The sequence below is a fragment of the Capra hircus genome, chromosome 4, assembly GCF_001704415.2.
Source record: "Capra hircus breed San Clemente chromosome 4, ASM170441v1, whole genome shotgun sequence".
NCBI classification, from domain to species: Eukaryota; Metazoa; Chordata; class Mammalia; order Artiodactyla; family Bovidae; genus Capra; species Capra hircus.
This window is the reverse complement of record NC_030811.1, coordinates 27,609,840-27,637,474: the sequence shown is the minus strand read 5'-3', so window position 1 is coordinate 27,637,474 and position 27,635 is coordinate 27,609,840. Positions and strand designations below refer to the sequence as shown.

The following is a 27,635-nucleotide window of genomic DNA, read 5'->3' as shown; positions in this document are numbered from 1 at the left end:
TGTGCAAAAGACTCCAGAGAGCCTACAAGAATAAATGGAAAAGCTATTAGAACTAACAGGCGAATTTAATAAAGTGGCTGCATGCAAAATTCAATAGCTTCCTCATCAACTAGCCACAACCAATTAGAAAATAAAATGAGGGTGGATGGATAGAGGGAGCAGAGAAATCAGTTGAAAAACAATAACAGTAATGAAAATACCCAAGATTGACCTTACCAACAAGTGTGGGAAACAGGAAAACTAGATCTTAAAAATATATAAACTGCTCTAATATATATGAAATAGTTAGACAGAAAAGGCATGACATGTTCCCAAGTGGGAAGGGTGACTGTACTGTAGGTTTAACCTATAAATTAAACACAATCCAATTAAAAGTCCAAGGAAGTTGGTCATTTTCTCGTTAAACATGCCACACTTATCCTAAAGTTTACTCAGAAGAAACACATAGGCAAGAATAGTTAAGAAAAAAAAATGTGTAGAGGAATGAAAAGGAATTTTATCCCACCAGCTATTAAATACACAATGAAGCTAAAATAATGCAAGAATTGGAAGACAGGTCAAGGGGATTGTAATCCTGTCAGAAGAGGCAGCGTCTTTTGATAAATAGTATGGAGACAGCTGGTTAACTAACTATTTGGGAGGAAAAATTATACCTTCTTTCACACCACTCATCCAAATAAGTAAATTCCAGAAGATGAAAGAGTTCAGCATTATGGGTTGAACATATATATCCTAACCCCCAGCACCTTGGAATGTGACCTTGTCTGAAAACAGGGTCATTGCATATGTAATTAATTAAGATAAGGTCAATAATTAGGGATGGGTCCCTTATTCAGTAGGACTGGTATCCTTACAAGAAGGCAGCACCGGAAGACAGAAGCGGAGGTGGGAGTTACGCAGAGCTGCAAACCAAGGAACATCTGCGGCTACCCGAAGCAGGAGAAGGCAAGGAAGGACTCTTCTCTAGAAGTTTCAGAGGGTGTGTGGCCCTACCATCACCGGACTTCTAGCCTCCAAAACTGTGAGACAGTTCTTGAGACTTCCATGGAGTCCAGTGGTTAAGACTCCGAGCTCCGAATGCAGGGGACACAGGTTCAACCCCTGGTTGGGGAACTAAGATCCTGCATGGTCCATGACGCCAAGAACACCAAAAAATCAAACAAAAATAAACCACCTACTTCATGGTACTTAGTTACAGAAGCCCAAGGAAACTAATATCGTGTATAAATTAGAACCGTTTAAATTTTTAAAGAAAATATAGGTGAAAAATGCATGCGCTTCCAAAAGCAATAAGGACTTTATAAGCATAAAAGTGATGGGAAAAATCCAAAGGGAAAATCAATATTTGTTATACATTAAAAAACTTAAGCTAACATAAAAAATAGCTTTGCCAAAAACTAAAAGGTAAACAACAAACTAGGAGAAGATATAACTGCTACAACATGATAAGTGACCATTATTCTTTTTTTAAAAAAAAATTTTTATTGGGGTATAGTGCTTCCCTGGTGGCTCAGAGGTTAAAGCGTCTGCCACAATGCGGGAGACCTGGGTTCGATCCCTGGGTTGAGAAGATCCCCTGGAGAAGGAAATGGCAACCCACTCCAGTATTCTTGCCTGGAGAATCCCGTGGACTGAGGCGCCTGGTGGGCTACAGTCCACGGGGTCGCAAAGAGTCGGACACGACTGAGTGGCTTCACTCACTCACTCACTCCGTTGCTTTACAATGTTGTGTTAGTTTCTACTGTACAACAAAGTGAATCAGTTCATGTGTACCTATATCCCCTCTTTCTTAGGTTTCCTTTCCATTTAGCTCACCACCGAGCATTGACTGGAATTCCCTGTGCTATCCAGTAGATTCTCATTAGTGATCTATTGTATGCATAATAGTGTATATATGTCAGTCTCCCAGTTTATCTCACCCACCCCTCTTCCCCACTTGGTATCATGTTTGTTCTCTATAGCTGTGTCTCTATTTCTGCTTTACAAATAAGTTCATCAGTACCAGTTTTCTTCCTTGGTGGATCAGGCAGTAAAGAATCTGCCCACAATGCAGGAGTCCTGGGTTCAGTCCCTAGGTTGGGAAGATCCCCCGGAGAAGGGAATGGCTACCCACTCCAGTATTCTTGCCTGGAGAATTCCATGGATAGAGAGCCTGGGGGGCTACAGTCTGTGGGGTCACAAGGAGTCGGACATGACTGAGTGACAAACGCTTTCACCACATATACCACGTATAAGCAACATTATACTATATACGTTTTTATCTTTCTAACTTCCCTCTATGACAGTCTAGTTTATCCACGTTTCTGCAAATGGCACTATTCCATTCCTTTTTATGGCTGAGTAATATTCCACTGCACGTATGTACCAGAGCTTCTTTGTCCATTCCTCTGTTGATGGACATTTAAGCTGATTACATGTCCCAGATATTGTAAGTAATGCTGCAATGAACATTGGGATGCAGGTATATTTTTTAATTATGGTTTTCTCTGGGTATATGCCCAGTAGTGGGATTATTGGGTCATTATAGCCCTATTTTTAATTTTTTGAGGCACCTCCATACTGTTCTACATACTGACTGTACCAATTTACATTGCCACCAACAGTGTAGGAGGGTTCCCTTTTCTCTTTATCCTCTACAGAATTTATTGTTTGTAGATTTTTTTGATGATGGCCATTCTGATCAGTGTGTGGTTATACTTCACATAGTTTTGATTTATATTTCTCTAATAACTAGTGATGTTAATCATCTTCACGTGCTTGCTGGCCATCTGTATCTCTTCTTTGGAAAACTGTCTATTCAGGTCTTCCACCCATTTCTTTCATTGTGCTGTTTTTTTTTTTATATTGTTCTGCATGAGCTATTTGTATATTTTGGAGATTAATCCCTTGTCAGTTGTTTCATATGCAAATATTTTCCCATTCTGAAGGTTGTCTTTTCGGTTTGTAAGTGGACATTATTCTTAATATATAAGAACTCTAAAACCCAGGAGAAAATCAGGTGAACACAAACAGAAAACTCACAGAATGCACATGACTGTAAACATAAAAAATGTTTAAACCTATTAGTAATCAAATTCATGTAAATTGAAAGATGGTAAATTTTGCCTTCCAAATTAGCCATGTGATACTACTTAGTACAGATAAGGGTACAGTAAAACTTGTATGCGCCCAATAATACTGTTCAAAGTTTAAATTATATTTTTAAGAATGCATTCTGGGGCTAGGTATAAATAGATATTTAAAATTCACACCCTTGATAGAGAAATTCTTCTAAAAGTCTAGCTTAAGGAAACAAACCAAATTTAGGCAAATATTTACATATGAAGATGTTCATTATTATAGTTTATAATAATGACAAATTAGAAATATCCTCGTGCTCAGTCATGTCCAACTCTTTGCAACCCTCTGGACTGTAGCCTGCCAGGCTCCTCTGTCCATGGAATTTTCCAGGCAAGAATGCTGGAGTGGGCTGCCTCTTCCTTAACCCAGGGATCAAAGCCAGCGTATCCCGCATCTCCTACATTGGCAGGCAGACTCCCTACCACTGCACCACCGCTGTCCAAAGACAGGAGAATCCTGCACAACTATGTAATGTTAAATTACACAATCACTAAAGGTGGTGATTTCAATGTAATTAATGAAATAGTCACAATAAAACTCTAAGACCAAAAAGCTCACTATAATATGTATATTATAAACTAATCTTTATAAAACACAGAACTGTAGGGGAAAAAATGGATTAAAATAAGCCAGAATATTTATCTTCTCTTCTGGGCAGCATGATTTTTGACTATTTTAATTTTTTATTGTGGTAAAATATATATATAGCATAACATTTACCATTGTAATCTTTAGCTAAATAACTTAGTGGCATTAAGTATATTCACAATGTTGTGTGATCATCACCACTATTTCCAGAATTTATACCAAGACTCTTATGCCTTTTAAGCAATAACTCCCTATGCTCGCATGCTCCCTTCTGCATAGCCCTTGGTAACCCCTGTTCTAATTTTCCGTCTCTATGAGTTTGCCTCTTCTAGGTACTTTATTATATATGTGGAGTCAAACAGTATTTTCCTTTTGTGGCTTATTTCACTTAGATCAGTGAATTGAATGTTTATATCCCCCCTAAACTCATATATTGAAATGTTAGCCCTTGACGAGGTAATACTTGGAGACAGGAACTTTGGGAGGTGACTAGGTCATAAGGGTGGAGCGCTCATGAAGGCAATTGGTGCACTTATACGAGACCCCAGAGAGCTCCCTCACCCCTTCAGTCATGTGAAGTTACTGTGAGAAGGGGGCTATCAGTAGGAAACTGGACTCTCGCTCAGGGTGTGTTAGTGGTACAGAATCCACCTGCCAATGCAGGAAAATCAAGAGACTTGTGCTTGATTCCCTGGATCGGGAAGATCATCTGGAGGAGGGCATGGAAATCCACTCCAAGATACTTGCCTGGAGAACCCTATGAACAGAGGAGCCTGGTAGGCTAGAGTCCATAGGTTTGCAAAGAGTTGGACCTGACTGAAGCAACTTAGCATGCAGACACGGAATCTGCAGGTGCCATGACTTTGGGCTTCCAGCCTCCAGGTCTGTAAGAAATAATTTTCTGTTGTTTATAAGCCACCCATTCAATGGTATTTTGTTTTAGCAGCCTGAATGGACTAAGACACTTGGCACAATGTTTTTAAGATTCATTCATGTTATAGCATGCATCAGAATATCATTCCTTTTTATAGCTGATATTCCATTATATGTAATTTACATACCACATTTTGTTTATCAATCTATCCTTTGGTGGACTTTTGAATTGTTTTCCCCTTTGGCTGTTATGAATAATGCTACTGTTAACATTAGTGTACAGGTATCTAAGTCTCTGGTTTCAATTTTTGGGGGGCATATACCTAGGAATAGAATTGCTGTATGTATTATGTGATAATTACATGTTTAACTTTTTGATGAATGGTTGGTTTTAAGTTTTTAAGTTTTCTTCTGCATTTTTCAGATTTTTCTACTGTGCATGCATTATTTTTAGCATTAAAAAAACATTTATTTTCAGATGCCTCATCTTACTTTTTTTTTTTTTCCTTTTCTCTATGCATAAACACTCCTTCCCTGGAGTCAAACAAGTGTTAGTTTCTCATCCATGTCTAACTCTTTGCAAGCCTATGGACTGTAGCCCACCTCTGGGCAGGCTCCTCTGTCCATTGGGATTCTCCAGGCAAGAATATTGGAGTGAGTTTGCATTTAAGAATTGCTCAAATTTTCCCTTTAACTGACAGCAAGGGCTGCACATGCACAAAATGACTGTTTTTAAATGAACTTGGGATTCGTTTTAATCGGACGTGGTGACATGATAGATGTGGAGACAATTGCTTTTTTATTTTCTTCCTGTTTTAGTGAAATATGATTGACATGCAACATTGTATAAGCTTAAGGTATACAACACGCTGATTTGATATATGTCTATATTGTGAAATGATTAACACAATAAGGTTGGTTAACACATCCATCACGTCACACATTTACCATGACAACTGTTTTTTTAAGAGATGAGTTTGTTACTTAACAATTCTCAAGGGCAGGAAGCATGCATGCTGTGCCATGCAGGAAGCTCCAGGGTCAGTTAGAAGACAAGAGTGGGGAGAAAGGATGGGCACAAGCTTTTATTATGGTTTCCACGAGAAAGACAAGGCAAGCCAGAGCAGATAGATTTACGATTGACTAGTCTGAATAATTTCTGCAGGCTCTAGGCTAAAAGGGTGGCCCCTAGTTGTTAGGTACCTGGTCCTGGGTACCAGGGACAGGGGCAATATTGACTTGGTGTGTGAGCTAGGCCAAGGAGGTGGTTGGCTTGGACTGACTGGTTTACATATGAAAGGCATGCTCTCTGCTGAGTTGTTCACTGTCTTTAGGAATCAGCTAACCCTGAAAAGGTCGGACACAACTGGGCAACTAAACAACAACAACCCTGAAAGGGACAGGGTGATCATGCCACATGTCAAGCCACAGGTCAAGCCAGATGATCAAGCCCCATATGTCAAAGTATCATGAAATTGAACCCAGGTCTCCCACATTGCAGGCAGATTCTTTACCAGCTGAGCCACAAGGGAAGCCCTAGAATACTGAAGTGGGTGGCTTATCCCTTCTCCAGGGGCTCTTCCCAACCCAGGAATCAAACTGGGCTCTCCTGCATTACAGGTGGATTCTGTACCAACTGAGCTATCAGGGAAGCCCAGAGAAAATAAAAAACCTTATTAACACAGTGATGTACATGCAAGGTTTCTCTTTTTAGCAGTTTGTAATAGCAAAGATTAGAAACCAATGGAATTGTCACCAAATAAGGAGCAGGGTAAATAAGTGCTGGTAAAAAAATATATACAATAAAATGCTATGCAGCCATGAAAAAGAATGGACCGTCTCCAGGAGACGTCATAAAAAGGAAAAACCTTGGTGGAAATCACCAAGTGCAATATTCTCCCCTGTACATACCTATGTGCTTGTCAGTACAGAATCTCTCTAGAAGGACCCACAAGAATCCCTGATGGTGGTGCCTCTAGGGAAGGGAACTCAGTTGCTGAAGACCTAGGTTAGGAGGGACAGAGGAGCAGTATCTTTTAAATTAGGGCTTGGTGTCTAGAATGTGAGGTCCATGATGGTAGGAGCTCAGTTCTATTCAGTGCTTTCTGCCACTGCTGCTGCTGCTGCTAAGTTGCTTCAGCCGTGTCCAGCTCTGTGTGACCCCAGAGACGGCAGCCCACCAGGCTTCCCCATCCCTCGGATTCTCCAGGCAAGAACACTGGAGTGGGTTGCCGTTTCCTTCTCCAATGCATGAAAGTGAAAAGGGAAAGTGAAGTTGCTCAGTCGTATCCGACTCTCAGCGATCCCAAGGATTGCAGCCTACCAGGCTCCTCCGTCCATGGATTTTCCAGGCAAGAGTACTGGAGTGGGGTGCCATTGCCTTCTCCGTCTGCCACTCCTAGAGGTGATCAATTAATACTTGCTGAGTGAAAGAAGGTCTGACCTTTCTCAGGCCTCACAAGATCATTAAATAAGCACACTAACAGCATCCACCTCCTGACCTTGTGGGGACTGAAGTTACACTCATGCTCATGAAACTCTACACGATGGCTGGAAAAAAACAGGAACTTAATAATGTTAGTTATTAGTTAACCCAATATTAATAACTAATATTGGGTTATGTTTTGACAAAGAAGACTGTTCCCTTACAGCAAAATTGGCAAGTAGGCATCCCCTCACGTGCCAGCTTCAATTGTTGGTATGGTTGCCTGGACTGTTTTGTTGAAAAGAATCTTGAGGCCGGATGGCAGGAGTGACATGATGAGTTAGCAATGATTGCCCCGAGCAAAGGAGGAAGTAGGGTGGCTTGGATGCCCCATCTTTGCTGTCTCCTTACAGCATTCCTACCCACAGACCTCCTCAAATGGCATAGCCAGCTCCTCACAGAGGTAAAACGTCCAGACAAGACAGATTCATCCTCCTGGCCATTTAGGAAGCAGGACTGTCTCCAATGAGGGCAGGTTGCCCCGAGAGCAGAGCCTCACCCACGTATCTGCGTCTCCCTGCAGAAGTGAGGCCATCCCTCCCGTGAGAACAGGCAGTGGGCTCTGGGCTCTGGACTCCAGGCAGGAGAAAGGTGGAAATTAGCCAGTCCTCTGGAGGTGGGCAAAGTCCTTCTGGGACAATCATCCTTCCTTCTCTTCCCTGTGAATTCACTCAGGTCACTGAGGGCAAAAGACCTCCTAGAGACCTTCTTCCCCAGATGCTGCTGGTCTCCACCATCAACTTCCACACTCCCCTCCAACAGCACTTTCATTCACTTAGTGCTAACAACTTTGCAAATGGGCTTTATTTCCTCTACTGGCTCAGACGGTAAAGCATCTGCCTGGAATGCAAGAGACCTGGGTTCGATCCCTGGGTCGGGAAGATCCCCTGGAGAAGGAAATGGCAACCCACTCCAGTACTCTTCCCTGGAAAATTCCATGGATGGAGGAGCCTGGTGGGCTACAGTCCATGGGGTCACAAAGAGTCAGACATGACTGAGTGATTTCACTTTCACTTTCAAATAGAAGAATGGAGAGTCTGAGTGATTTGTCCAAGACCACCCCTTTGCCCCTTGGCCTTTTATTCCGGGAAGAGGGACTGTGAAGGTGGGCAGAGGGTGAGTTTTCCAGTGCTTCCTGTCCTCCAGAATTTGGAATCTCTGGGGAGCAGCCCTAGAATCTTTTCCCCTTTTGTCCCTCGCCGGCTTAGAACAGCTCAGATCTTTCACTGCTTCCTTGGGAAAGAAAGGAAGGGTTTTAACATGGGTCCCTTGTTAAAACCCTAAATTGCCTAAATCTCACTAAGGAGCTCAAACCCCAGAGGCCCTGCAGCGGGTCCCTGGGAGTTGTGTGGACGCTCTCCCAATACCATCTCAGCCCCAGAAAATTCATGCCTCCTGAAAAGACAGAGGACCTGTTGGGGGCCACCCCTGGAGGGCACCCTCAATGCATTCTCTTAAGTGCCTTCTAGCTACCAAGTATGCCTGGGGTCGGGCAGATGGAAGGAAAGTCACCCCACCCCGCCCATCCTGCTGCAGCTCACACCCTAGCACAGAAGGCTGGCCCAGTAATAGACTTTCAAGGGCCCCATGGAGGGCATCATAGGTGCCCTGGGTTCCCAGCTAATTAGTCAAGTGCGAACATGCATTCCAAGCTGTGTGACAATGCATGGGGTGTTTGTGGCAGACACTGAGCTCCCCGTCCCAGAAGGTCTGCAAGTGGAGGGAAAGGGACCTCTAGCCTTCTTATACAGACTTAAGTCCCTTCTGTCCCTTTCTTCTGGCCTCTGGCCTTGGGGGTAGGGACAGGATATGCATTGTACTCAAAAAGATAATCCTCAGTGCACGCCTGACACAGAGTATGTGGTCGCCAATTGTCTGCTGCTGCTATGAACCATTATATATTTGAGTTTAGTGCATCCATCCTCTTGCAGAGAGAAAGAGAAGTGAAGGGTTCTTCCCCTTCGCCAGCTGCATCCGTGCACAGCTGGCCGTGGGCAGGAAAGCCCTGCTGGCAGCTGTCCCCACAGACGGGAGCAAGGGTCTGTGATTTCCTGAGCAGCCACTTCAATTCTAATGTCCCTTTAATAGTCCTCGTCAAATTGCCATGGCTCTCCCCAGAGGTTTTCATACGATGGAAAATAAATAGCCATTATCTGACCTCCAGGGGAATGGAGATGTCTGCAGAATTCCCGGAAAGGCAGTTATAAAACTGCGTAGAGTCAATCTGTCCTTTCGGTATTTACAGCCCCAATGCAAACAGAAGGTATGGAGCCCTGGCGACTGCTAAAGAAATCACAAAATAAGTATAGCAGGCGCTCAAATTTTCTCTTCACCTATTTTGATGTATATGAGTACATCTGGCTTCTGGTAGCCAAAGAAAGAGAGAGAAGAGAGGGAGAGAGAGAGAGGAAAACAACTACAAAAAGATGTGAAGACTGTTGTCTATTGCCCTGGGGTTGGGGGGAAAGGAGCTGGGAAGCAAAGGACTTAAACTGTTCACTGCTTCCAAAGAACGTGTGACGATGAAAATGTCCTTCCTTTTCTCATCATGTAATTTGAAAAGGAGAAACCATTCTTTTTTACCCTAAAAACACATGGTGTGCCCGGGAAAAAGTATTTTCAAATAGAAGTTCCTTTTAGAGTCCCCAGAGACAGAGCTCTGGGCCAGGTCAGAGCCCTGCTCTGGTCCTATTCTCAGCTGCCAAGGGCTCCTAGGACAGCGTCATTCTGTTTCTGTCAGCTGTAAGACAGGGATGGAACAATCACCCCGTGGTGATCCAAGCCAGGACTGTTGTGAAGATCACCTGAGATGAGCGATATGAAAGCCCTGCCCAGGCAGTCTTCATGAGAAAGGAGCAATGCTCAAACCCAGTGGGCACCAAGGGAGCCGTGATCACAAGGCTGCAAAGCCGAATTAAATGCCTGTCACAGCCAGGCCACCTTCCCTCAGGCAAGCTTCATCTATTCTCAAATGACTGGGCTGTCCTCACCCTGCCTGGGAAGGGCCAGGAAGGGAAATGAGAAACTCAGTGTGGACTTACCTGGTGGTTTAGTGGTTAGGACCCTGTGCGCCCATCACAGGGAGTGTGGATTCAATCCCTGGTGGAGGAACTAAGATCCTACATGTCATGTGGTGCAGGCAAAAAAAAAAAAAAAAAACAAAAAACTGTTGTGATTGTTTTTGTTGGACTTCCCTGGCATTCTAGGGGTTTAGACTCCGCACTTCCACTGCAGCAGGGCACGGGTTCAATCCCAGGTCAGGGAACTAGGGTCCCACCTGCTGTTCGGCTTGGGCAAAAGAAATCAGGAGAGATGTTTTTCTTCATGGTGTCTTCCCCATCATTAGCAAAGCTTCAAGCTAGGAGGGGATGGAGGGGCCCACCATCATGCCCACTACTTTACCCCAGGGTTTCGTCTGCACACTCCCATGGGGTGGATGGCCCCAAGAAAGCCTGGAGCCCCAGGATGAAGTTGACTGGCCGCCCCTCAGCCCTGCCTTTGCCCACACTCCGCTATTTTGATCCAGAGGCCCATGTGGCTGTGGCCCCATCCCTCTCAACAGTCACAGGCTCTTCCGGGCCACATCCTCCCATAGCTGGTGACAACCAGGACAAGTGAAACCCATGCTCCTTCAAGTAACTCTTTTTATGCAAAGGGGGACATGGAGGCCCTGAGCGGGGCAGGTTGGGTGGCAGCAGAGAACAGAGGAGGACAGAGCACTGGCCTGGGTGTCAGATGGTCTGGGCTCACCTCCCAGCCCCGTCCTGCACCGGCTCCCCTGTCTGGGCCTCAATTTGCCATCTCTGAAAGAGACGGTGCTCTCTGGCTTGCCTACCACATAAAAGTGCGTCTGGGGTCTGATATAACGAGGGAGTTGGCTGCTGCTGGCTTGGGAGGAGCCAGAGCACTCTGCCTTGGAATTGCTCTTTTCCTTTGTGGCGTTGTTGTTCAGTCGCTCAGTCGTGCCCAACTCTGCGACCCCATGGACTGCAGCACGCCAGGCCTCCCTGTCCTTCACCATCTCCAGGAGCTTGCTTCGTGGCATTACCCACCTCTAAAGACACAGGCCTACTTTGCTCCCTAGGGCCGTGCAGCGGCGGTATCGTGAGGGCAGGACAAGTACATATACTCCAGCAACTGATGGCCACTGCACTCCTGGAGGAGGTGTTTGTTGGGGCACTTTTAAAAGAATATTGTCTATAATTCTAACTACAATTTTGCATCCAACTCCAAAGGGTGTGTTTTTTTCCCCACACTAAGCAACTCTCCAACACCAGCTGGTGTCCTACATTCCAACTGAGTTCTGACACTATCTACTTGGAGATAGCATCAGATCCCACAGGTTAAAGGCCCAGTCCCGTAAGACTGCTCCCCACCCCCAAATCCAGAAACCAATCACACATTCAGGATGTCACCTGTGCTTCTGACCAATCGCAGTTCCAGTGACCCCCTCCTAAAGCAGCTCACAGAACCCAGAGAAACTGGATTACCAGTTAATCATAAGAGGATGTAACTCAGGAACAGCCAGATGGAAGAGATGCACAGGACAAAGCATTGGGAAGGGGCAGGGGGCTTCCATGCCCTCTCCAAGTGAGCCACCTTCCCCAGATCTCCTTTCACGTTATCAACCCAGAAGTCCTGAGAACCTTGTTCTTCCAGGTTTCTATGGAGGCTTCCTCAGAGGTGTGATTGATTAAATCACTGGCCACTGACGACTGAATCTTCATCCCATTTCCCTGCAAGGGAGATGGGAGGTGAGGCCTGAAAATTCCAACTTTCCAATCGCTGGGTTGGCTCCACTGGCATCTTTAGGGACTTTCTAAAAGTCACCTTATCACAAGACACCTCTATTGCTCCCTGCACAGGAAGTTCCAAGAGTTTTAGGACCTCTGTTCCACGAACAGGGACAAAGACCAAATATATATTTCAAATTATAAATCACAACATGACACTACCTTATAAGAAGGGTACACCTAAATCCTCTCATAGGAACAATGTTCTGGACTTCTTCCTCCATCTGAGGTGCCAATTGCCACGATAGGGTCTTCCCCAACACAGGTTAAAATAGAAAGCATCTGTCCTGCAGTACTTCCAAGGGGAAAACCTCATCAAAAGCCCAGCACCTGAGTATCTTTTGGTTGAAAAATGCATGCAGACAATGGAGTGGCAGACCCAGGACAGAGGAAAATAAGAGGGGAAAGTAGTGAGGCTGAGAGTGAGAAGGTGACACTTGAGAATCAGCTTCTTAATAGGGTTTCTGCACACAGCCTTTAATGTACAGCCCTGTACATAAGGGCTGGGAGTCCCTTGGTCAGAGGGGAACAGGAATGGGATGGGCACCAGCCACAAGGCAGATTGAACAATATCTGAGGGAAGTTGCTGTGGACTGAGGCTCAGACAGTAATCCAGGGAAGATGAAAATGAGACAGGAACTGACATTAACTGAGCACCTACTATGAGGAACAAGGTTGAACTAGAAAGAAAAAAGGAAATACTTCAAATGATAGGCTGGGGAGACGTCACTACAGCAGGTGACTGCTGTACCCCCTATCTTCATCATCCTTATTAGCAATCACTAAGGGCACCATCGGCCATGCCCTGGGGCTGGGATTGCCATCATGGGGGTTCAGTCTACTCGGGGAGGTCAGACCCAACGAAATGACTAGTAAGCTAGTTGCATTATTACAGAAAGAGTAGGACACCAACCAGAAAGCGTCAGGGACCAGGGAAGGGGCTGTAATGCCCTGCGTTGGATGAAGTCCCCAGGGAGAAATGGTGGATATGAGTGGAGAGGGACAGTTTGGCATGGACAAGGGACAGCAGAGAGAACACAGGTGGCACGCTCAAGGGACTGTGACCAACAATTTATTACTCTTTTTCTATCACTTTGTATTTTGGATCCCTTTCACATACATCACCCCAGGAAATGACTCTGCTGTCCTTCACAAACCCTGCTAAACCCTGGAACAGATGGCCTTCTGTTCCAGGGAGTTCAATGGAGTTAAACGAATTCCTACGATGGGTAAATCATTGTTGAGTATTGCAGGGTATATAGAAAAGTGTAAAATATAGTCCCTGCCCTCAAGGACAAAAAGGATTTCCCTTCTGTCAAAAGGCCACGGAAGGAGATCCCGGGACGACTCTGCAGCAGTGAAGTCTTATGTCTGACAAAAGGCAGCAGGCTCTGGGTGGCGTGGACAAACCTGAGGAAAATTGGATTTACCATCCATCAAAATGCTCCATTTGGGGGTGGTCCAAAAGGTTATTCTGGTGACTCTGCAGTTTCCTTCTCAGAATTACCGAGCTCGAGTCAGTCTGTCCTTCACATTCTTCCCACTATATTACTCCACACAGAAGCCCGTCTGCAGCCAAACACCAGTTCAGAATCAAGAGCCGAAGTCACTGTAGATGTACTTATACCTCATCCTCCGCTGGGCCACTGAATAACATCCCAATTAATGAGCAGTCTCGGACTCTGCAATTAATCCTGGAGAGGAAGAGGCGTCAGGACAAACACAAAAGAACCAAAATAAGACAGTGCATCTGTGTAACTTCTAAATTAGTCAACCATGGGCAAAGAGAGGTTTGGAAATTTTTACTCTGCCCAAAGGTAACAAAGCAACCTTATCCTGGCCCTTTAAGTGCCAGTGAGGACTGAGTGAGAGAAAGCACAGTTGAGCATCATCTGAGATAGACGGAAGTGCAGTCCTACCTCGGGAATCCTCAGTCTGATGATGTGGCTCCTGCCGTGGTGTGGCAGTCCATGGAGGAGTCTCAGGAACCTTCCAAGCTGGGTGGGCAGCGTCACAGTTACACAACAAAATTGGCAGAAGCCTGTCAGTCACTTCTCAAAAAGTGAGTGACAAGAATATTAAGCAATGAACTAGCTATATGGGTCAGCCAGAGGGCCTATGAACCAAAGATTCTGAGTGGTCAGCACTTACAGAGGCCTAAGTGACCTCCTGCTTCCTCAGATGACTGAAGGTCAAATACATGCTGAGAAGGAGCTCTCTGGAGCCTTGAGGTTCTGTACTCTGAATTTTTAGTTGGAAAACCTCTTTTCAAGACAAAAACATACCAGAGGACATTTGGAAGTATTTCCAAGAACAACTTCACATGCCCTGACTTTGTAATAGAGGGAGTTGGAAACCTCACTTCAAGACAGTGGAGGCAGAATCCTTGCCGCAGGCGAAGTCTAGAGGAAGGGACTTGTACACTGTGGATCAAAGCAGAGTCTTCACATCGACCGAGTCTCCCCCTTACACACCCCCTTATGAAAAAAAAAAAAGCAAAGAAACAGCCAGTACACAATCTTAAGACTCTTTATTTAAAAGAAGTATCTCTGGGGCAAGCTGCTACATAATCGAGCCAGAATATCTACTGACACTTGACAGTTCTGACCAACAGCCTTCAGTCTTGGATGTTAAATGAAATGGTTGTTTTGACGTTGTTTTTGAACCAAGGAGCCCAGAAGTCCACTTTCATGTTTAATTCAGAAAATTCCATTTCATGAAACATCAGGCTCTGAAGTGAAGAAGCGGGCACAATTCTCCTTGCATTAAAACTCCCAAGGCAAGCATAAGAGGCTGCCCAGATAACCAGTGGTAACGTGCCCCCGAGGAGGACGTCACACAAGGAATCTGGGTGTTGAGAAAGTGGATGATTCACCCTAGAACTTTTTAAAGAACTTTTCGGGCAACTGAATGATGTTTTAAATATACCGGGTTGCTAAACCTGTCAGGAGAAACATCTGGATCTGAGAAAATCTGGCAAAGCTATCTGAATGAACACCAACTGTTCTCTATCCTAAATGTTAAGATTATTTTTAAAGGTTAATTTATAGATATTTGGACAACAGGCGAAAAACTGTCTGGTGGGCAGAGAGTTGGAGAAGGAAAAACAGAGCAAAGGACAGACAGGCTGTGGATATTCTATGCATTAATACACCCTTAATAACATGTCTGACTCCATCCTAGGGTTGATGGGCTGCCAAGCTGCTGCCAGGATTCCCCAGGTCACACAGTCTCAAGGTAACTCTGCAGACAGAGTTCTCTCCAAAAGCTTTCAGCATTTTCATGGTCTCTCTTTTACCCATCATTAAGCCAGTTAAGAGCATTTCTGAGCATTCACGGGTTTCCCAAGACACTGCAATGAAATAGTGATATCCCTAGGTCGGTCAGCAGTGGTTCTGAAGAAAGCATCTCTCATGACAGCACCGGACTGGACTGGGGAACTAAGAACTCTGCTGTATTTCCCTATCTCCGGCCTGCTCACTGCTCTCTCCACTACCCATGACATCTCTGAGTCCACAGGAGGTGGTACTGGAAGACAGGAGATGCAGGCTAGCACCAGCCAGGCTGGTGTCTGTGGGTCACTGCAAACTGACTTCAAGTAACTACCAGCTACTCCCCACTCACTTGGCAGACAATTATCAAGCGCTGCTCCTGGCCAGGCCCCATGCCCTCGATTACTTTCCAAGTTTCTCCCAACCTCAGAGATTAGGTTGGAAATCATTTTTCTCTGCTCTTTCTTAATTCCTGCAGTATGTAGACCTACATGACTGAACGAGAGTTGGGAATCTTAAAGACATTTATAAATTATAATAAAGAAGTCACATATGTTAAAAATGAGAGTCTGTTATTCAAAAAGCCACAAATTATCTCATTTAGAGAAGACACTTAACAAAATATACATCTTAAAACTTCGGCAGTCAAGAATGCTTTTTATAATTGTTTCCATTTGAGAAACACAATTAAAATGGGTAAGAATTAATAGACACAACTTCACTCAGAATATGTAAAAAGCATCACAAGTTTTTCTGATATTCCTCTTTGTGGTTAGCTAACCATGCACAGGAGGAACCAAAGTCCAAACATTCACATCCCGAAGTGGCAGTGCTCTCAGGGGGCTTCTTCCCTCGTAAGTGACAAGCGGCGGGGGGAGGAAGCGTTACCAAGATGCACACAGTCCAGCTCCTTACCCAGTCTTCTAGCATCAACTGTCAAACCATTTGCTCCGCTTTGCAAGAGGAGCTCCTTTAGAAGGTCCCAGTAATTTCTGCTTATATTGTTCCACCAGCTGGTTGAAGCGAACTTCTGTCTTATTTCCTTTAGCTTTTTTTCTAGGTACCTACAAATGAAAGGAAAGGAAACATAAGATAATCAGTTTCAAGCATTAAGCATTACTTTACCCTCAGGCCAGCCAAGGGAGAAAGAGAGTTAGGTTCAGAGATCTTGTCCACCACATGAGGGACTTCCAGGGAGTGACCCCAAAATGATCATCCATTGGTGAGAAAACAGACCAGGAATGCCTAAGAGAAGGACCCCGCTAAAACACCGCTCCCACTCCAACTCCCGAATGCTCACACAGATCTCCTCAAGGATGAGTCAGACTCGAGTCCAGATGGTCTCGCTTGCCCTTTCCTTCACCAAGGATTACAGGGCTTCAAAGAGACCTCTATAAGATAGTCTGCTGGGTCAGAGGCTTCCCAGAGACAAAGATTCCTTGAGTGGGATGAGAAGGCAAATGCATCTTGTACCCTTAAAATAAAGGCACTAGGCAAGGAAAAAAGAAAATTTGAGCTCAAATGATCAAGAACGCATGACTACCACTTTCTACTAAAAAGAACCAGGGCCCCTTGGAAGCTAATGCCAGAACTGACAAAGTAATAGATAAGTGGGGACATCCCGCTGTGTTAGAAGCAAGGACACTACCACAGGCAAGGTTACATCAGGACTCAGGAGTCAGCCTGAAGGGGCTTCTGCTGGCCTCAGATGGGACAGAATAATGACTGCATCTGGCTGAAACATGTCAAGTACACAGAAACTCGTGAATTCACAATGCTACAAAAACCTTACTTTCTCAGAGAAGGTTGGTAGGGCAACAACTCATTACTCTGGGAACTGATAAAAAGAAAAAAACAAACTCAAGCAATCACCTTGCTTTTCCTACACAAATGCTATTTCTTGGTAACCAAACAGTTGATAAGGGAAGGCTCTTTTTTCTAGAATTTTACTTAAAAAACACATAAGGATTGATAAAATTAAGAAATTACATTCTGCAACTCGTACTGAAATATAGATCTAAGTAAACAGCAATCATCAATGGGTGCTAAGACTTTACAAATGGAGGGATGAAGCAGACAATCTCTAAGGCTACTGATGAATCAGAGCATCACTGAAAATGGAGCAAGCAAGGAAGAATGGGGTGACAGGGCAGTTAGGGAGTTTGGATTGACAGACACATATTGCAGTATTGTTTAAAATGGATATCCAACAAGGTCCTGCCGCATTGCACAGGGAACTCTGCTCAATGTTATGTGGCAGCCTAGACCCATGTATACAATGGGTACATGTATATGTAGCCGAGTCCCTTTGCTGTCCGCCTAAAACTATCACAACATTGTTAATCAGTTATAATCCAAAGTAAAATAAAAAGTAAAAAAAAAAAGGGGCAACCAGACAGTATGCACCTTATGGTACAATACAACAGAAAGCACACAGCCCCACCTATGAAATACTCTCACCAAGAAAACTGAACCTAGATCTAATCAAGGCTCTAGAGCTAACATCCCGTTTGTAAGCAACATGGGGTACTACAGGAACAAGTTCAATGATAGCAACAAGGAAGAAAGCAGCTAAATTCAAAAGGTAATATATTCTAACAGGCCAAGGACCTGGGTGATCCAGCTAATTAATAGCATGGAAAAAAGGGTGTAGTAAGGAAAACTGGATATTATAGGGGAAAAAAGATATAAGAGATTTAAAAACCAAATACAGGGAATTCCCTGGTGGTCCAGTGGTTAGGACTCGACACTCACTGCTGCGGCACTGCTTCAATCCCTGGTCGAAGAAGTAACCAGGCTTTTTGTTTGGAACCCGATTTATACAAACCAACTTAAAATATGTATTTTTGAGGTAACTGGGAGTGTTTTAATATGGGCCACATATTAGCTAGTAAGGGTTTCTTATTAATTTCATTAGATGTGATGATCGTATAACATGTGTCTGTATATGTGTGTTTAAAGTGAAAGCAAGTGCTAGTCGCTCAGTCGTGTCTCAATCTTTGTGACCCCACAAACTGCAGCCCACCAGGCTTCTGCTGTCTGTGGACTTCTCCATGCAATACTGGAGTAGGTACCCATTCTCTTCTCCAGGGGGATCTTCCCAACCCAGGGATCAAACTCAGGTCTTCCACCCTGCAGGCAGATTCTTTACCACCTGAGCCACCATATGTGTGTTTAAGGCCTGATCAGCTGGAGATGAATCCTGAGATACCTTTCTACATGGGGTACATCTACAAGTGAGGTAGAGTGCACTGTAATATACTCACAGGATGGGGTGGGGGGTGGGTAAGTAAAACAAGATAATTGTTGAAGCAGAGTAACAAAATCATGGGGTTCATTGTATTCTTCTCCCTACTTTTAGGACTGTGTACCTCCACATCTGCAGCCCTGTACGTAACTGCAATCTAGAAGAAGCTTTTTCCTTTGCTTAACTAATCAAGGCTCAAGCGGCTGCCGACCCCGGCAGAGCTGTGCCATACCGAAGCCTCAGGGCCTACAGAACTTACCTGCCTGGAAGGTAACTTCTGCTTCTCTTGCTTCTGGTGGCTTGTCTGGGGCTTTGGCTTCTTGGGAGGGAGGGGCTTCGTTTTGCCTTTGTCCCGCAACCTGAAACAACGTGGTCAAGTGTCACCCTGAGTTCTTCCTCTAATTGGCACTCCTGAGGTTTTCTCAGCCCAAAAGATAAAAGGCCTTTTCTCACACTGGCTCTTTCTAAGCCCCTGAGAAATCAAGGGATACTGCAACAGAATGTCCTAGGGCTCAACATTTGTATACTTGTCTTTTTGCTTTGGCTTAAAAACCTCAAGGGACTTTCAAAAACCATTGTTTACTTAGCAAAAATTTCGTAAAGATTGGTTTCTGTTGACAGCATTAATCTGTTGTTCCAGACAGAAACCTCAAGTAGGTGGGCCTCCTACTTGAGACAGCCATCAAGACAAGAGGAAGCGCTTCAGAGGAGGAGAAAAATTGCATGAGAGCCCACCCTGGAAGGCTCCTCTGAGGCGCCCAAGGCCAGTCCTGTTCTGGCCTCCATCTGGTCCAAGAGTGACTGCCGGCATAGAGATACTGCATGCGGGACTGGAGCAACCAGCATCCCTTTCATCCACACAAAAGCCCCAAAGAGGGAACACAGCAAAGTAAGACAAACCCTCTGAGAAGCCATCCCACATCTCACCTAATTTTGGGGCCTCGGTGTGAAGGGAGCGCCAGGACCTTTCTTCTCTTCTTCCCATCAGGCAGCTCCACGTGCTCCACTTCAGCCTTGGTCTGGAACCCTGCCCACGAGACAGAGTCCGCCGTCCTCTTCTGCTGCACGGAGGCCTGGCTTTGTTTCTGCATGTGGTTCTGAGCTGCTTTCTGTTGCTGCTTTTTCCCAGGCTCTGGTAGTACCTGCTGGGGCTCACCAGTTTCAGGCTTGGATTTCACTTTTTGCTGCAGAAGACGAGAGAATGCTACTTGGTTACTAGGTGAGATTTATTTGCTGGAAACACTCAGGAGAAGAGGACTTAGTTTGGTGAGAGAAGGGGAATTCTTCCCCCAAATAGTCAGAGACTTTAAGAAAGTGAACACAAGCAGTTCACAGGCCCTGACATCGTAACAGAGGGTTACTGGGTAGGGGACACAAAACAACCATTTTCCTTTTCCCACACAGAAACGAGGGGACAGTGTAGGTACATCCCAAACTCAACAGCCAGCAAAAAACAAACAAGAAAGGGCCAGCAGCATGGGCCAAAGGTGTAATGGGAATGAGAAGAAATACCTGAAGCAATGAGAGTTGAAGATTTTCAAACTTAAGGACAGACACTAAACCACAGATTCAGAAAGCTCAGACAAACACCAAACAGGATGAAAGAAAAAAGTACATCTAGGCATATCATATCAAATTGCAAGAAATCAAGGAGAAAAATCTTTCCCCAGAGGTAGGGAAAACTCATTACCCACAAAGGAACAAAGTTAAGATTACATTGGATTTCCCTTATGTAAGCAAGAAGAAAACAGAATAAAGTGTTTAAAGTATGTGTGCGTGGCAGGGGAATCGCCAACCTAGAGCTCTGTATCCATGTCATTATCCTTCAAAAGTGAAGGAAAAACAAAACTTTCCCAGACAAACAAAAATTAAAGAAATCTGGGGATTCTCTGGGGCCCAGGAGTTAGAACTTGGTGCTCTCACAGGGCCCTAGGTTTGATCCCTGGTCAGAGAACTAGGACCCTGCAAGCTGCTCGGTGAGGCACCTACCCACCTCCAAGAAACAATTAAGGAACTTTATCACTGGTAGATTTGCATCGCAAGAAATACTAAATGAATTTACTAAGAAAGGCAAAATGACAGGTTAGAAACTCAAATCCACATTAAAAAAAAAAGGAAGAACCTTAGAGAAAAAAATAAATGAAGATAAGGAAAAGACATGAGGAGGAGGACATAAAGTATGTTACATATTTATTTTGCACAAGTGGGGTAAGACAAAGAAGATTCATGTGAAATCAATGCGATAATAATAATGTTATTCTGTCCTTTTCACCTCAGAAATCTAAACAGGCATAGTGGGAGAACAAAGATCTATTTTATGCCTCTTATGTGCCAGTCTCTAGTGGTAAGGGTACAGATGAAAGAATGAAGTGTCTACCTTTTAGAACTCGCAGCCCAGTGGAGAAAAGAGATATAAACCAAGTAAAAAACTGAAAAAGAGCCTAAGGACGTTCATGAAAGCACAAGTAATAAAATCTTATCTCTTCTGAGACAGGTGGGGAAATGCTACTTGGGGAATATGAGTATGGAGATTGAGAAGTATCCCTGAGTCAGGGGAAAGGGGCACTTCTACACAGAAAGACAGGTATGTACGTAAGTATAGACAACAAATAAGGCCACCTGAATTTTTTTTTTAAGCCAGAAGCTATAGAATCACCTCTGATTGAGGCAGTAAATAATTCTATAACTACAGTAACAAAGCTGCCTTAAATAATAAGCAGAACCCAGATTTTTCCAACCTAGGGTAATGGTATGAATCACTGAAACTCCTCTTCTATGGGTCATGCTCATGATATACATCATAAAGGCCCAGAACACAGCAAGTGTGTTATATATGCAAGTTAAGGTACAGTATCGATGAGATCTGTAAGAGTTATGGTATCAAGAATAACCTGGCCTTCAATGTCCTGTGGCATGATGGACAGGAGAATAACTACCGACTGTGTACTGACCATGTAGCTTGTGAGACAACTTACACATGTTAAACACAGATGATATTAAACCTATTTTTATAAACCAGAAGCTGAAGCTGAGGCGGGGAGTAACTTGCCAAGGAACTCAGAAAGGGGCAGAGCCTGAGTCTGAATATGAGTCTTCCTGTTCCCAGAGTTCCTCTACACTACACTAGATTAGAAACAGTACTGAAACTACCAGGCATCACACCTCTGGAGCATACAGGATGGAAAGAGCATTACGCAAGAGAGAGCTGAAATCTACAGGTAACGGACAACTTAACCTTGGCTATTAATTCTGACAGGTACCATCACCAAACACGGCAGTGCAAGCACTGCTGACCGGTAACAGCATCGGGCTGATTCTCCTCTCCCTTTCCTTCTGTGGAGCTATCACCAGCCAGCCCAGCAGAGGAGAGACGGCCTGCAGAGTTCTAGGGAACTAAGAGGAAAGGGTACCCAAGAACCTAGCAAGGCAGAGACCTAATTTAAGGGAACAGAACCACAACTGAACAAAACAGGAGTTTAAATATGGTCTGAAAAAAAAATTGAACTGTATGCTTAAAAACAGTAGAGTTTATTTGATGCGTACATTACCAAAATTAAAAAAGCAAAGAGAAAAGAAAAAAATTTCAATTCTGTACCTGGCTGCGCTGGATCCTCAGTTCCTTGACTTTAAGTTTCCTTCGATCTTCCAAAGAGAATTCCACTATTGGTCTCTGTGACAGAAGGAGGCAGATTGTCATTCATTTGATTTCTTAATCTCTGCATGCAATGGAGCTGAGAAGCTCACCACCCCCGCCCCCACTACCCTCTTGCTTGCAAGTCAGAGGGTGCTGATCACTTCCCTCTGCCTAAAGGCAAGGGACCGGTTCAGCAAGCAGACTACCCAATTTAGAGTTCCCTCCAGTCATCCCGTCACCTGAATCACCGCTCACTTTTCCAAGGCCTTGCCACTCTTACCCATCACACAAGTGTCAGAGGGCTTCCCATAAATGGCCCCCGGACAAGGCTCACCTTCTGCGGCCCGAAGATCTCTGGATTGTTGTTGATGTGGCGTAGTGCCGCTAGGGCATGCTCGTGCTCCTGGAACTCTGCAAAGGCGTAGCCCAAGGACTGACCCTTAATCTTCCCGTAAGCTCCTTTCAGGTCTCGCATCACCCGACACTACCAGTAGAGTGAGGAAAAGAAATAATCGTTAAAGGATTTATTTTTATTTTGATTAGAGACTAATTACTTTACAATATTGTAGTAGTTTTTGCCATACATTGACATGAATCAGCCATAGATAGAGGATAAAGATCCTTAACAGCTTCAACAAGAAATCAGGTTATTGAAACAGTCTTCATCTATATCACCATCACAAGAGTTTTACTGGAGTAACACTTATGAATGTCTGTTTTATTAGAATATACCTGAGAGCACAGAACACATTAAATAGGTATTTGCTTGCTTCCTAAGGGTTTACAAACATCCACACAGACCTCCAAATAAGCATGCAGAGAAACTTCCCAAGGAAGAATTTTAATGGTAACTAGTGACATGACAGCACATGCTAGCCGAGAGGTACGTGGTACCTGGGGTGGTATATAGATCAGCCCCAGGCCTCAAGTGCTGTCTGCAGGTCTCCTCACTGAAGAAGTCACTCAAAAGAGATATTACTCAAGAAGGGAAGGATGAAGGCCTGATGGCTTTGATAAGAAAGTTCTGGCAGGAGGAAGATCCTGACCAACAAATAGCCTCAGAAATACAGGAAGGAGCTTCACCTGTATCTGCTCAGAGCTCAGATCTTCTCCTGTATGATTTTTTCCTAAAACTTTAAGCTGTACCAGGCATCTTGGGGCACCGAGGAATGGTGGGGTATTTTGGGAAAACTGACCATTTACGGGGTTTCACTCCCAGGAAGCTGTGTTTGCTGGGTAATGGAGAAGTCTAGGTATTAGGGACATGTGGATGCCGCATTTGGTATATGTCCAGTATCCACTCTGTGCCTAAAACGGTGCCATGTACTGCAGGGAAATCGAGAAAAGCATTTTGGCAGCCAGACACGCTGCGCAGCCCTCCAGTCTCCTCAGCTGCCGCCCCTAGGCCTGGCCAGGTCTCGCCTCGATGCAGCATGGCACAGCACCCTCGACTTCATGCTCAGAGCCAAAGTGAGATCATTGGATGGTAAGTCCATTCCAAAGGCCTCTAGTCCATTTTCTGGGAGCAGGTGATGATGGAGTCAGTGCACACCTGGCAGGACCATGGCTATTTAGCAACCTACATAAAAATGGCAGCTTTTGCCAATTTGAGAATTTACCCGCCCGGATCCAGATTTATTCTGGACCTTCAGAGTTACGACTGTGATGCCCAAGGCAAAGAAGCTGACAGTCTTTTAAACACAGTAGAAGAATGAAAGGACTGAGTCAGGACAGTACTGAGCAGGTGAAGTGATTACCACCTGTAGCTAGAAGAGGGGCCATCAAGAGATACTGGCCCACTGCAGATGACAGACTGGCTGGGCACAGCATTGATGAAGTGGTATGTGATGAAGACTCACCTTAGCAAAACATTAAAATTGTACACTCAAAACAATGTGGAAATATTCTTATCCTCAGTGGGGATGTTACTAAATACTCCATCCCTTGGCACTACTGGTGGGTTGTTTTTATTTTTGAGATGAACATTTATATTAACCTGTGGCTCGTCTGGCGTGCTTTATAACAGAGCCACAGAAACTGTGTCTTGATACTCTTTTTTTCCTTAGCTTTCTTAGTGATTAAGAAATTTGGATTGTATTTCAAAAGAAAATATAACTGATTTTTTTTGCTGTTTAAAAAATTTTTATTGAAGTATAATTAATTTACAATGTTGTTAGCTTTCAGTGTATAGTAAAATGATTCAGGTATTCATTTAAAAAAAGAAAAGCATAAAATGAGGCTCTGATCTTCAAAAAGCTTACTATCTTAGCTGAACACTATACTTACACATACAAAAGATTTAAAGAGAAAATTCAATATAATGCAAATACTGTAAAACACACATACATGTCTCTAAGCAATGACAGGTGTTAGATATGCAGGCTCTTACTAAGTACTGCAGATGCTGATGAGAAATTACATAACTGACTCTTATGACAGTAACTCTTTGAATGGTTTTACCAAGAGTGGTGTCAGCTATGTTCACATTCTCTCCTATAATTCCCTGAACAGCAATATCTTACATTTTGAAGAGGATTTCCAGGAGTAGGAAAATAGTTTATGGTGATGAATCAGAGCAAAGCAGATTCATAATACTGGCTATGCTACTTATTCAATAAACACTGATCAAGAGATGACTATGTGCCAGGTACTATGCCAACAACTGGGAACAATGAGATGACACCTGCCCTCAAAGAGCTCAGTGTGGTTGGGAGAAATGACTGACGAACAATTACAGGACAGTGTAGTAATAAACGCCACAAGAGGCATGTGGGGGTGCTGCGGGGGCAGGACAGCAGTTCCTGTAGTCATACAGAGCCTGACTAAGTCTTGGTGTGAATTCAGAGTTTGTCTAACACAACTGCCGAAGACCCGAGTGACTCCCTGTGCTCACCACAGGGCACTGAGAACTTACTATAGTGCAAGAGCCTAAATGGTAGTGAAATGCTCCTCTAAGGAGCAGAGGACATAGATTATCTTCTCTGCAAGAAAACTAACATTACAGCACCTGGTATAATGCTGAGAAGGCAGCAGGTACCCAATAAATGCTTGCTGAATTAAGTCATGAGCGCAGATACTTCTGCACATTCTGCTGCAACTGGTCAGATATGAAAAGCAGTTCTTAGAAGAGGGGAAAAAAGTTTTTTAAACCTCCCCAAACCATGAAAATCACTAAACTCAGTCTTGTCTGCTGACAATGAGCCCAAAAGAAAATCTGTCAATCTATTAGCACCTTGGGCATGCGCACTCAGTTGCGTCAGTAGTGTCCGACTCTTTGTGACCCCGTGGACTGTAGCCCGCCAAGCTCCTCTGCCCATGGGATTTCCCAGGCAAGAATACTGGAGTGGGTTGCCATTTCTTCCTCCAGGGGATCTTCGCGATCCAGGGATCAAACCTGCGTCTCCTATGTCTCCTGCAACGCAGGTGGATTCTTTACTGCTGAGCCATCAGCGAAACCCACTAGCACCATAGCCTGAACTAAACATGTGCTCTGGCCCAGGACGAGCACCAAAGCCCCCAGTGGGCAGGGCCAACTCTCACCTCTTTGATGCGCACCACCTTCTCCCCTCTGGTGGCATTCAGCAGCAGCTTTCTGAGCTGTTTGTCATCCACGGCCTTTGGGAGATTGTGCAGGCACAGCCTGGTCCGGGAGACAAAGATATTTTGGTCCTTGAGTTTCTGATGCTTCAGCAGCTCGAACTGAAAAAATAACAAACTGTTAACAGTACAATCCACCCTTTAAAGATATAGGCACATAATTCTCCAACAGGAAAGAACCATGACCCCAATCCAGTAACCACACATCTAGAAAAGATAAGGGAATCACTCATGCTGCAGCCTTTTGGTGATGCCCAGCACACAGCGAAAGAAAGGTTCGAGGCGGCAAGAGGGCGGGTGGGTGATAAGATCATGGAGTCGGGCTGAATTTGAGAAGTTACGTAACACTTTTTAAGCCTCAATAATTTCACCTACAGGGTAGAACTGCAGATCAAAATATAATACCGATTTTTCAGTACTGATGTGAGGCTGAAATAAGGTAACATGCATAAAATCCCAAGCTCATATCTGGCCCAGAGCAAATGATAAATAATACTGTAGTTAACATCTATGCCAAGTCCTTACCTATCCACCAACTCAAACTGATTATTTACTCCTTCCAAAAGGAAATGGATTTACTTAAAGAATACGCGACAGAATACTATCTTGTCTCAACTCTGCCACCTTGAGGCAAAGAAACGTCAATAGAAACAAACAGTTTCCAGAGCCTGACCTATGTTGCACAAAGCACTGGCCCCAGGACAACCTCTCTCTAAAGTCAAAGGGTGACCTTCTCCTGACTTGTTTCTTAAGAGCAGCTCAGCAGAAAAGTTTTAAGCTAAACTTTTATCAAGTTTCATTTTTGCCACTTCTTACTTGGTAAAGATACTATTACAGAAACTCACAAAATAAATACCCTGGAAATATTAAAAGGGCTATCTGAAGGGCTATCGTGCTTAAATTCAACAGTGCGATTTTTCTCCCAGGAAAAGCTGTGTCTGCTGTTTAATTATAATGCATATAATCTAGTGAGCCTTTTGCTAGGAAAATTCACTTTAAAGAGAATTAAATGTGTCACTATCGCACTGTGATCAGAAAAGGACATTCAATGCCCCCCACATACCATGATCTCCAGATGCTCACTACCAACACCTGTCGAGGACACCAGTCTAGAGCCTGCACAGAAAAGACATGCTGCCTCCAGCCATCACTATATTCTCATCTCTGTCCGTCATCTTTTGCACTTCCAGGCTCCGGAGCTAATTCTATTAATGATCATGCATCTTTACTATTCTAGGCTGGCTTAGCTTTGTGAAAGTAAACTATACGGGCAAAAGCAAAAATTATTGGAACAAAGATTGCTAAGCAGCAAAGGAACTCAACAATATTAGTTATCACTAGAAATCCCATAATATGGGGTTTTCCTAAAATGATTTCATATTCTGGAGATACCACCCTCCCTCCACCAAAATACATCTTCTCTCTCCCTTCCAAGACCTACATCCACACTTCCCTTCCTATTTACTCTAGCCCACACTGACCTTCCTTTCTCATATTATTCTGCACTTATACTGACACCTAATTATATATAGCCTGAACCTCTGTCTACTTCATGATCTAGAAGCATACTATCTGGCAAACACATACTGTTGAGCATTACAAAAACAAAGAATAAGACCCAGTACATAATGTTGACATGGTATGATGTATAATGTCGGGTTAGTGGCTGTTCCACCTGTACACCTGTTTCCTAACAATAGTGTAAGTAGCATCTGTGACCGATACTTGCTTGGCTCTTTGATGAGCTCCTTTAGCATTATTATTTATCGATTTATATTAAGTCCTGCAGAACCTGAAGCTGGTGCCTAATCTACTCACTCGTTCTCTCTTGGCCATATCAGCAGCGCTCACACCCTCTGCAGCCTTCGTCCCAGCACGAATCACTGCAGAAAGAGGGAAAAAGGCCAAGACATCAGCAAGGGAATTTTCACTGAGCAATAAGAGGAATGTGATGTGAATGATGCAAGCTCTCTATAGAGGGCCCAGAGGACTATGCTGGCCAGGACACAGTGGTTATCTGGGTAGG

The 27,635-nt window shown here is 44.2% G+C and overlaps 1 protein-coding gene across 1 annotated transcript in view; it reads right to left on the bottom strand.

Annotated features, from left to right (window-relative positions):
• The window catches only part of RBM28 (RNA binding motif protein 28), a 32,999-nt gene continuing 19,734 nt past the window's right edge, over positions 14,371-27,635 (bottom strand). Inside the window, exons 13-19 of the mRNA XM_005679435.3 lie at positions 27,428-27,492; positions 25,553-25,711; positions 22,347-22,496; positions 21,974-22,048; positions 19,306-19,562; positions 18,638-18,737; positions 14,371-16,195 (exon numbers count right to left, since the gene is read on the bottom strand). Coding sequence (XP_005679492.2) covers positions 16,061-16,195; positions 18,638-18,737; positions 19,306-19,562; positions 21,974-22,048; positions 22,347-22,496; positions 25,553-25,711; positions 27,428-27,492 — 941 coding nt within the window. The 3' untranslated portion in view covers positions 14,371-16,060. The remainder of the gene's footprint in view (positions 16,196-18,637; positions 18,738-19,305; positions 19,563-21,973; positions 22,049-22,346; positions 22,497-25,552; positions 25,712-27,427; positions 27,493-27,635) is intronic.